Here is a 12695-nt window from a genome sequence, read left to right on the forward strand (position 1 = left end):
ACTTGCCCGAACTTTACCTGTGGGAGGCATGACATCTTCTGTCTGTAGCACTGTATATAGTGTCAACTGCAGACACATTTGCATTTCCAGTGGTGTGATCTAGGACAAACTGTAAAATCCACTTTGCAGGATCTTCTGAAGCTTTCAAAATGGGATGAGGCACTTCTTGCTCTTCCTCCTCGGTGGCTTGCTCCAGGATACTTAATTTTGGTATGGCTGCCGCTTCCTCTCTTTCCTTCTGGAGGACTTCTAACTGAGCTTCTGCTTCTCTGTGAGCAGCTTCTGCTTGTGCCTGGGCAGCTTGAGCTTTAAGAGCTGCTTCCCTCTTAATGCAGTGAACATGGCCCTTAGCTCAGGCCTTTATCAATGGACTGCTTAAGGATGATCTCTGGGAGAGGGATCTCACTGATCTGGATAATCCCTTGGATCTTCTGGAAGAAGAAGAAGAAGGGCAGGATGCAGTTTTCCTGCAACTGTGAAATTCTAATATCTTGCCTAGATGCTGCTTGTAAGAATATGAGCTGTCTCTGTTGTTCAATAATGGTAAAGCCTGACAGTTCTTGCAATGCTTCTTCCATGCGGGTACTTGACAAGAAGGAAGAATATTTTTCAGCAAGTCTTTGGTAATTCCTATAAACCTTTTTGAGTCTTGTGAGTGCATCACTGAGTTGCAGAGGATTATTGTCAGCTTCATCAGCGATGGATATGCAGTGATCAGACTTATTCCATAGCTCTAACAAACCATCAGTCATTTCTTCTCTTTGAGTATCATAAGCGTCCATGCGTTTCACAGATGGCTTGACCTTGCATCTGGAGGTTTGCTCTGCTCCCTGCATATCACAGTGTCTTGAGCAGCAATACTTAGTGACTCATGACTTTTCTATGGTAAGTTCAATTCGGCCACATTCACAGGGGTTTTGGGGGAATATAACATGCAGCAATGTTATTCAGGCTATGAGTCTTGGCAGCTGAACAATAAACAAATACAGCTTGTAAAATCCACAATCACTTATTTATAAATGTGCTGTGAAACTACAGGGGGAAGGTTGGGAAGCTTCCAGAATTAACACAGGCAATGCTGCTATATAATACTTGCATTCAGACAAGTCCCTATTTTGAGGTGAACTTTTACAGCTTGCACACAGAAAGGGCCAAGTGAACACAAACTTGGCAGTATCAGGGAATACTCTTGTTTGCAGACAGAGTCCTAACTTTACAATATAATCTGACACTTTAGCAAGGAATATAGCTTGATAGCAGTCACACAAGTGGATACACTTGGGTTAATGTTTCCCTAACTGATGATCCTTTCACAGCAGAGAATCTTTTTTTACTCACAGTTTCCAGCAGAAGGCAGAGGGGTCCTGCAAGGGTGATCTAGCTTGACTTCAGTGTAGAAGATCCTGCAGGTGCTTTCCATTTCTTAACTTCAGTGAAGCTTGTAGAAGGGCTTGAAAGGCTAATCAGTTTTTACTACAGTGAAGATTGTAAAAGAGCTTGCAAGGGTAACCAGCGTTCACTACTCTGGCACCAATGTCAAGTTATGCAAATATTACCTGTCCTGAGAACCAGTCTGTGGAGATGGCACATCTCTTTGCTGATAGCGATGATGTATAGCTTACTCACAAAAATGCTGCTGAACATTCCAATAATTCTTTTAATCCAGTTTAGAAATTCACAGGGAACAACAGGTGCAAGAGGTAAAAACTGGTAATTTCTGCAGCCCCAACTAGCTTAGGTTAAAGAAACTACAATGCAGAAAAAGGAATCACATGCAGACAGAGAAAAGCTTGAGGTCAGTACTAACTATCTAAAACCAGCAGGGGGGCAGGAAAATACCAAACACAAACAAAGGAAAACAGGCTGTGATGACAGCACATAGGGGTCAAGGTGTGTGTGTGTGTGAAATATATGTTTATACATCAGGTCAACATGAGTAAAATGACCAGAAAAATAAATGAAACACAAAATCACTGAAATAGCATCAATACCAATAAACCAGCAAACACTTATGGTCAAAAACAAGCAAAACATACTTCAATACACCAACAAACAAACATCCAAATCAAAATTTAAAACAACTACATAATGCTTTCAAAACTTCCAATGAGGAATGCAATTCATTCTCAGATTTCTAACATACAACATACCTGCATATCCATTTGAACAGTATCCTCCTTTGGCAGATCATTGGCAGTTCAGACATCATCGAAGCTCAAATTTCACAAACACAACTTTGTTATGTAACTAAAAGAAACATCATAACTCTTGCATCAGAACTCTTGAACCCAAAAGATGCCAAGACTCAGCATAATTTTGCTTTAAGCACCTCATAGATGATTTGATTACATATCATGAACTAGAAAGGCTAAATGCAGTATGCCTTTTGAAAACAAAAGCTCCCAACATTAGCTCTGTTTGGGGTGTCATCCAGAAAGGCTTAGTAGAAAATTTATATCATTTTCATGTTATTTGAGTTCCATCGCCTTAATTTAAGATTGAAGCCCTTTTAATATTACTTCAGATGGCAGAGAAATACAGCCCTTCTGGATCAATGCAGTAATTTTGCTCCATATCAATTTCTTCCATTGAAGTGTACTGCTATGGGCAGCTTGGAAACCAATCATAAAAGTCTACTGTTTGTTAAGGGGCCAGCAAGGACAGAAATTCTACAGTCAATAAACAGCAGTTTCCTACCACTGTTGGCAAACCAAAAGATGTGACATGAGCAAATCATACTCTCTGCTGCTCGCTGCCAGACAGAAAAGTTAACATATTCCAAATATCCCAATGTACTAAGATTCTGGAGACAGGAGGGGTGAAGCATCCTAGCAGAATGGGATAGGACACCCACCAACCATGAGAGTCTTGAGTGTGTGTTGGCCAGAATACAAAGCTTTTGATTATTATGTTTTTATAATACATTTGCAGGCATATTCTATCACAGCATACACAGACACATACACACGTGCGCACATGCATACATACGCTTGTGCAAATACATGCCAAGGTCTTCACTGTGAACAGTTTTTAGATCCTACGACTTGCAAAACTTATTGCTGAAGAAAGTCTTACAAAGGTTTAGAGAAACCAAAGATAAAATATTAACACTCTGATGGGCATTTAATTATGGATACCAAATGAATTTCAATAGGATAATAAATGAAAATAACTTTGAAAAATAAGCAGGAATATGAACAGGTAAGGTCCAAGCCCCCTAGCCATGGTATGAACTGAAAAACAAGTTCATACAATTTTTAATGTCTTTTTGGTAGTTGGTCTATGAAGTTAGGATGTGTACTATCCTATCCTTTCAAGGTAAGAAGGGTCCCTGCCTATCAACAGAACTGTCTGTCATAGGTTACCAAGGTCTAAGTGAGATTTACTGGACAGATATATCAGGAGTGTTCTGATAGACATCAGATGGAGAGGCTACTCAAGAAATTGAAGGCACACCAGTGTAAGCTACACTTAAGACCAAAATGGAACTATAAGAATGACCATGGATTTGTCCACTCCAGCTTTCTCTAGAAGGTTTGTGATAAAAAAAAAAAAAAAACAATTGAACAGAAAGTGTAGAGAAGTAATATGGGCCACATCTGGATGAATCCACCTCAAACGTGCTTTCCAGATGTAGGAATAATAGAGAAGTTTTTATGTGTTGGGGATGCAAACAAATCACAGGAGGACATTCCCCAGACATGTAACAACTTTTATTGGACAGATGACGTGCAGTTTCAACAGAGATCAAATGAGACAATGTCTTCTCCTGGAATGTGACTGGCTGTTAGAAGGGAATTTCTGGACATAGCCTATTCCCAAACTCCAAATGGTCTTTTGACAAAATAAGTAAGAGTGACTTCCTCTCTCCTTGCTGTGGACTGCAGAGAATAATGAAATAACTGCAGAATGAGGCCTACCCTCATTTCCAAAGCATTTTTGAGTACACTGGCCTCTGTCTATAACCCCATACCTTACACCAAAAACAGGAGCAAGAAACAGTGTCCAGTTAGAGCTCCAAGCCCATTTCTTTTTATGAAATCCCGGGTAAGAGAAGACTCTTAACGCATACCCGTAAGCAACACAAAGTTAAACTGAAAATATATATATATTTTTTTTACTGAGATACCCTTTACATAGGGAGAACAACCTAGAAAAGGAAAGAAAGTGGAGAAGAAATGTAATAGTAAGACACACAATAACCTTTAACAAAACCCTAATGATATTCCTGTTGAACCAAAATACATAAACTCTACGTGGAACAAAGAGGGTTCTATACAGGTTTATAAAAGAAAACAGGAAAACGTGATCATGGCAGAGACAGAAACTGACAACAGACAATATCAGTATGAGCTGCTGCTGTTGACACAGAGACCCCAACACACCAGTACTGGTAGTGCCATATGCCTCATGATAGACTGACCCTGAGGAAACTCTGGAGTTGACTGACCTTCATGTAAAGCTGGATGAACTATAAAAAAGACACAATAAGAAGACGCTTTAAGCATAGCAATGAGGAAATACAGCTATGGCTACAGGGGGAGAATTTGAAAGTAAAACAAAGGGTGGATTACAGGATTGCAAGGACCATGAAATTCAAAGCTGGGGACAAGTATTAGCTTTAATTCCATTCTCAGAAACATTTTTATCTTAGTGGCAGACCCTACTTGCAGAAAAAGTAAACAATATAAATTATAAAGTGAGAGACTTGTAGGAGAAGAACAGAAAAAGCACACCACATGAATGACCTGCCACCACAGAGCACATCCTTTTGTAGTTTGTTTAAAGGCAGAAATAAACAGGACTGATTAAAAAAGAAAAAATTACCCTTATGCCAGCCATTCAGGCAGATAGCACACTAACCAAGACAAAGAAACAGATACAAGAGCTTCTGCTGAGAACGTGTGTGCAGAGATACTTGGCATAACAGACATAACTCAGCACTATACTGAGACCATTCCTGATGAGAAGATCAACTTAAGATCTGACAGAATACCAGAGTCACAGGAGAAACCTGTGCAACAGAAAGCAATAAAAAGAGTTAATATGCCATTTTAGAGGAGTGCGGAACATTTTGTTATGTGTCAAAGACCATGCAGAAGATACAAACACAGACAGATTGGAGACAGGCACCTGGAAGAACATCTTGTTTAGATGGTAGAAGACATTGTAGCCAAGGTTAAGGAGGCAAGTAAAGCTGGGTCTGAAATTGACAATATTTTGGTGTTGAGAGATACTTTCAAGACAGAGTTCAATTTAGAAGTTCAGAAGTCCAGAAATTCCGAGTTGCAAAAACTACAGAGAATAGCCCTGAGTCCAAAGTTATAAAGCATCTCTCAACTGCCAGGAATTTCACAGAATGTCCTAATTTTTGCCTCCTATTTTTGGTCCATTTTTCATAAAACTGGTTTTCTGGCAAATAAATGGCAAATCATTAAAGACTGAAGTAAGAAAATAATGACAGACATTTGAGTTTCAGACTTCATACCCTTCAGAAAAGACATTCTAATCCAAAACCTGTTATTCTATCAACTTTCTAAGTTTGTAAGAGCACTATTTAAAAATTGCCCCTATTTTTATGCCTTTATCCCACTTTTATTTACGGATTTGTCCAGACTACTTGCGCTTAAAAGAGTTTGAGAGGTATGGAAGGACAGTTTAATTTAGTCTTCACAGCTACTGAAGTCTGAGTACTCAGTTTGCAATCCTCAGAGCTACAACATCTTCAGTTAGTTTCAGTTCATTAGCACTGTCGTTTCAGAAGGTTTCAGTTATATACATGACTATAGCTATCTCCAGTGTATTCCTGCTATTTTCATTATATTTGCTGCTCACTGTTTGTTTGTGTCTTTCGGCTTTTCCCGGTTAGGGGTCGCCACAGCGGAACTCCGGTCCGCTAATGATTGGCAGTAGAGTTTTACGTGCTGTCTTGCCAGGCCTAACGCACAACCTTCAACGAAGGAATGCCCATTCACGCATATGGCCACACAGAAGACGCTCTAACTGAGAATCAAACGGGCAATGTCTAACTGTGAGGCGACAACACTACTGCAGCACCACCACCGCAGTACATAATAAACTACGTTTATTATAGAATTACAAAATCAAGGCTTTTACTCTGAAAATTTCAAGATTTGGCATGTGTTCAGTACAGCCCCAGACATTACAGCTACAGACATCTGGTTCACTTTTAACATTATTGAAAATCTGTACGCATTTTGCAGCAATACCGTATTCTCATATAAACCTTGCAAAAGGGAAGATGCCCCTTAAAAATGGACAGTAAAGGAGACAATGCTTTAAGCAGCTGAAAGAAATACTAATGTCCAGTGCAGTTTCTCCACATTTTAGCAAGCAATTTATTGTACATATACATGTACAGAGATAGATCTAGAGACATTATGATCACAGAACTTTGCTGGGGAAGAATATCCCATGTTTTTTTTTTTGGTCAAAAACTGAGTAGAACTGCAACTGATTATTCCACTGTTAAAAGTACCACTAAGTAATTAGGAGGACACTAGTGTCACTGAAATATTAACTTTGTGGCTCAGAGTTTACACTTGTCACAAATGTATGTGTTACTGCTGAAGAGACAACAGGATGGTAACATAAAACTGTGTAGGTGGGCACTTTCCCTGCAGCCTTTCAATTGTTCAATGAAACACAGACCAGGCTTGACACAGCTAGCCTGCCTAGGGCTCACAGCTTATCTAGTGGCCTGAGACTAATGATACCAAGCAGGGGGGGGGGGGTTAATGTAATACAGTATGGTGGTTCTACATGGAAAACTGCTGGTTTAATACATTATATAAATAGTGTGAAAAGGCAAGTTAGCTAACCTGATGTATTTGCAGTCAAGATTCATGCATAGATTAGGGGAATATACAATAATGTAATTATGTTACATAAAAGATAGAGGTCTGTAGCTCCTCCAGTTGGAAATGCTGGTGTTTCACTGATGGAAACTATGACCTTGATCACCGGATTGGGGTGCAGTAGTGCAGGAAGCAATGAGATGCTGATGACTGTATGTGAGAAGACCTGGACATTTTCATAAGAGGAATCCTGAGAATCACATAAAAAGGGAGAACACTGCTTCTGAGCACCTGAACTTAAAAGAACTGCTGCACTTGAATTTCTGTGAAAAGTGTCTGCAGTGGCTCCCTGACAAGCTTTTGACTCATTGTGGTCACCTCATACAACTATGATCACAAATGAGTGAAAAATGTGAGCAGCATCCAAAACTAAACAATAAAAAAGTATTTTTGCAGGGGTGCAAGCCCCCACCTGCACTCCTTGATGTGCAGGGTTGATCGCCCACAGCTCCGCTACATACATGTACAAAACCCAAGGTTGTACCACCATGGGGAAAGGAAGAAACGCTCAGTACATAGATAATTACAGTTTGTGAGGAAAAGTCAAGTAGTTATATATTACAAATTAGTACCAATCACTAGAGTTTCAATGGCAAGCTCGGTTTCCATTTCCAGCCGTTACTGTGGGTTTTACAAATTATAACAAACACTGTCAAACAATTACTGTGTACTTTTATTTCTGGCATTTATTTTTGTTTGGGAAATAAAATGTGGATTTTGGTACATTGCATTTAATAAGATATATATTATGTGCGTGTGTGTGTGTGTGTGTGTATATACATATATATATATATATATATATATATAAAAAATACACACACACACACACACACACACACACACACACACACACACACACACACACACACACACACACCTCTCTCTCTCTCTACATATATATATATATATATATATATATACACACACACACACACACACACACACACACATATGGTTCTACTTTCAAATCTCGAAATACTGAAATAGGTTGAGTTTAGGAGGGTGGCCTAATGGTTAAGATGTTTGCCTTACAAACACAAGATGCAGGGTTTGAGTCTCACAAGGGATAATTGGCTAGGCTTAAAATGGCTCGCAAGGGCAATTAGCTAATCTATGAATACCAAATTTCAGTATCTTGAGACCAAAATCATGAACTGCCATAAAAATGAAAAATCACAACACTGACGTTTAAAATATCGAAAATAAAGCAACAAAGATAAAGACCTAACCCTCCCTGATATAAAAAAAAAGTCAAAACACTTAAAACTACTATATGTTTAAGTGGGGGGGGGCAAGCCCCCTGCACCCCCACTACTTATATATGCCAAGTCCAAGGTTGCACTACTGCGAAAAAAGCAACAAACCTACTGTTACCCACCCTACACTCCCACTACACACTGTCATACTTATACACACGAGAAACATCCACACTACACATGTACATAAATCACCACTTTCAACAGTTACACACACACAACACTCTCTCACCTACCTACCCCAAGCTACTCATAAAACTTCACAAAAAACTAAAACAAAACACATTTCTAGCGAAACCCTTGCACACTACAAACCTACCTGAATCTCTAAACATAACACACATCGGCTGCCATGCTTACAAACCAGAAACCACTAAACCTTAAAGGGAGAGAAGACTACACAGAACAGACTGCACCACAACTACTTCGGACTCAGCAACCTAAGATTTGTCATTATACAGTTTTGAACTGCACTTTTGGTATTCTGGTCTCAAGATATTGAAATTCTATTTTTCAGTATTTTGAGTTTTGAAAGTAGAACCATAGTGTGTATATATAGTGAAGATAGGTAAAGGCTGCCAGCCTAGCCATATAGAATTTTGTAAACAATTCTGTCATTTTTAAATATTAATATAAGCCACATGCTTGTTCTCTTAAATGGAAAAAAAAATGTTGTTAGACTTGAAACTGCAAAAATATAACAGTGCACTCTACTGTAACAAAGTTGATAAGTCAAGCATTTCATGACTGTCTTTGATCTCAGAGCTTGGAGCCAATATGTCTGGATGAAGGAATTCTGGCTATTGTCTTGAGACCAGAGTTAATTGCTAGAATTTGAATAGCTGATAAATATTAGCTGGGTGGTGGCAGTGATTTCTACCATATAGTCTGGGTAAAAGGGGCACAGCTGGAGAATCTGTGCCAGCCTTCCCTAGGAGTGCCTGTGTGGTTGTATATAACTCTTATCTCAAAGTGTGTGTGCCAGCTAATTGGGCAGGGGACACAGGGCACTGGTTGGGCAGAGAGGGTGCTGGAGGTTTTAGCTTCCCACTAGGCTGAGATCTGGACCCTATAGCTGTGCCAGTGGGGAGTCTTATTGGGGATCTGGTGAGAAAGGGAGAAGCCAGTCCTAGACTGACTGTGACCTCGGTGAACTCTTAAGGGAAATTATACTTTACTGTGTGTATTTATTATCCTTTCCCTATATGGATGCCTCTCAGTGGTGTTAGTGGTGAGGACTGAGGCTCCTCGATTGCTGGGCCAGTGCACCTGCGTCTCTCACTCTCACACACACACACATATATATATATATATATATATATATATATACACACACACACACACACACAGACACACACAGACACACACAGACACACACAGACACACACAGACACACACAGACACACACAGACACATATATATATATATATATATATATATATACAAATGCACATACATAGATGGATGTAATATATACATGCACACTTGTATAGATACACATATGGATTATAAATATGCATCTATATATCTACATAGATCTGCATATAACTATACACATTAGATATAAATATACCTCTCTATATACATATATGTAACACACACGCACACACACTGACATATTTTAAAATAAGCTGCTACATCCTTGCAGAGTCATAGGAATAATGGAGCCTCTCCTAGCAACTAGCATGCACAAAGTACTGAAGAACATTCTGGAAAGTGAACCATATTGCTAAAGAACACACTGTCACACTCATGCACGCACACTCCGATGGGGAAACTGGAGAATGTCCACTCACCTACAGGATGTGTTTTGAAGGACATTATAGCACACAAAGAAAACCCACAGGACACAAGGAGGAAATACTGTCGCCACACAGAAGGGAACGCAGCCTAGAATTAAAATTGTAAACCATTGCTCTGATGTGGCAACACTAGTCACTTATACTACATCACACCATTATATTAGGGAAAGTTGTTATGCTGTTGGAATCATTCTTAATAGCAAGCAAAAGCTATGCTAGAGTGGTTTACTTGGTACCAGAACCATTCAAGAAGTATATATTAGAAAACTGCTTCAGAACAATTTGGGACCAAAACAAAATTAATAAACAGGAAGGGTACTTAGAGAAAGGTGAGGAAGATGGGTTGAAGAGCTACAGTAATAGCATAGAAAAGAAAACTAAAGCCAAACACTGGTTTAGGTATACAAGTAATAAGGAAGTAGATGACAGAGAAAAATGAAACATTGAAAGAGGAAGCAAGAAACAAAGATATTAAACTGAGTAAATTAATAAAGAATTGGGATATAATACATGAAGAGGAGTGGGAAAATTGAAAGTTTTGTAAAAAAAATACTAAGAAAGTTAAACAGATGATGTGCGGATGAACAAGTTAGATGAAAGGATACAAAAAAAAAACAATAAAAATTAGAAGCAGAAAATAAAGAAAATGTAAGTAAGGTGTGGAAATTTCTTTGGAAGCTGGCCCAAAAAAAGACTGCAATCAGTTGCTAGCTGGTATATGTGATTCGACAGAAGGGAATAAATAATAATGTGAAGGATGAAGACATACTGAAACCAGCAATGACGTGCAACTATTTCTCTGTATTACAGAACCTATATTAATTTCTCCTGTTTTTTCTATAGACTTTGTGAACCAACATGTACGTAGTTTGAGTGTCATGATTCTATCAAAGACTGATAAAATGTGTGAAGCACTTACTGCATTTAGTACGTTTATTTGGTGAGTGACATGAGGCTGTTGCAAACTGCTGAGATGTGTGATACACTTACCAAATTCGGTACATACATATCGCTTCAATTCTGTGTGCAGTCGAAGATTGCTGAGATTTCTGAAACACTTCCTGCATTCGGTACATTTATATGGTTTCGCTCCAGTATGAATGGCTTGATGCTTTTTCAGTCTATAGGCCCATGTGAAAGACTTACCACATTCAGTACATTTATGCGGTGTCATACCTGTGTGAATGGCACAATGTGCCTGAAGACGTCTGAGTTGTGTGAAGCACTTACTGCATTCAGTACATTTATATCGCTTCAAGTCTGTGTGAATGGCATAATGCTGTCGAAGGTTGCTTAGATATGTGAAGCACTTACTGCATTCAGTACATTTATATGGTTTTAGTCCTGTGTGAATGGCATAATGCTGTCGAAGGTTGCTTAGATATGTGAAGCACTTACTGCATTCAGTACATTTATATGGTTTTAATCCTGTGTGAATGGCTTGATGCTTTTTCAGGCCACTGGCACATGTGAAAGACTTATTGCATTTAGCACATTTGTGCGTTTCTTTCTGTGTATATAATTTCTTAGTTGTGTCACATTCAGAGCTCCTGTTGTAGCCATGTCCTGACTGAAGTCTTGGAGTAGGAGTAAGAGAAAGCTCATCATACACCTTCACCTGCTGAGCACGTGGCTGTAGATGCTCTGTCAGGTAATGTGCTGCAGGTGTTCCAGTGTCACATTCAGGAGTTTGGCGGCACTGATGCTCTGATGGAAGCTGTGGTACATGAGTGACATAAACCTCGTCAATGTCCTTTTCAGGCTGAGACCTCTGCTGGGGGTTCCTTGTAGGGTGATGCGACTGTGATCTCACAAGTGTTGTCTGTTGTCTGCAATTCACATTGCTGTCTGTACTCTTTATATCTAAAAGAGATTTGGAAGTATTTTATTTACAAGAACAAAAGAAATAAGCAATGTATTTCATCAGAATAACATGTACAGTGTAGCAATTTAAACATTTTTGGATTTGTTTTCATTTATTATTTTATTCTGTTATTAGCACCATTAATAAAATAAGATTAGGTAGTTCAGTTCCACTTTTTATCAGAATTTGGTCAGTGCAAGTAGGTGTTTAGTTTATTTCAGTCAAATGCTCTTTTTATCAGGTAGCCTAAATCACAAACTTAAGTGCTGCTTTACAATTCTGTAAAACTGACATATGGCCCCCTTTTCACCTTTCTTCCCTCTGTTTATTCTTCCTTCCCCAATAACCATCTTCCTCACATCTAACTTCTGCCATTCATAGTTTTAGGTAATCTCAGATACATGCTCCACAGTTTGGTCTCTATTTCCCCAGTCACCTCCCTTTAGTTAATGTACTGTCTATTACAGTATTGTTCATCCCCTGTCAAGTAGCTACATGTAACCACAACTTTATAACAAATCCTCTCTATCTTCACCCAGTCTTGTTTAAAACTCAAAAGGATGAAATACTGCGTTTTTCTCCTCTCTTTCCTGATATAGCTTTGGCAGTCTAACGTGTCAAGAATTTTACTGCAGCAGTGATCCATATCATATGATACAGATATTACACATATGTGAGCAATTCACTATAACTGTAGATGTTTGAGAAGGATCACTTTTGTAGTTTGAGCTTCCACACCTTTAGTAGTTTTAGTCCTGTTGCATTCTGGGAGGAAAGAGGAGCATACATCAGGAACAGAGACTGCACTTAGCCTCACCTGTATCTGCCTGAATCCACAGCTTCTAAGGCAGAGCACCACAGTTTGAATGCTTTAAAAAATGTCTAATTATGATGT

General features: G+C 38.9%; 1 protein-coding gene across 1 annotated transcript in view; it reads right to left on the minus strand.

Annotated features, from left to right (window-relative positions):
- LOC122814382 (zinc finger protein 850-like) overlaps positions 1–12446 on the minus strand; it is a 221475-nt gene extending 209029 nt beyond the window's left edge. The window contains exons 1-2 of the mRNA XM_044086966.1: positions 12266–12446; positions 10927–11799 (exon numbers count right to left, since the gene is read on the minus strand). Of these exons, the coding sequence (XP_043942901.1) occupies positions 10927–11799; positions 12266–12446 (1054 nt within the window). The remainder of the gene's footprint in view (positions 1–10926; positions 11800–12265) is intronic.
- Between the last annotated feature and the right edge of the window lie 249 nt (positions 12447–12695).

This window comes from Protopterus annectens, chromosome 10.part0 (genome assembly GCF_019279795.1).
Source record: "Protopterus annectens isolate FY-2018-M chromosome 10.part0, PAN1.0, whole genome shotgun sequence".
Classification (NCBI taxonomy): domain Eukaryota; kingdom Metazoa; phylum Chordata; order Ceratodontiformes; family Protopteridae; genus Protopterus; species Protopterus annectens.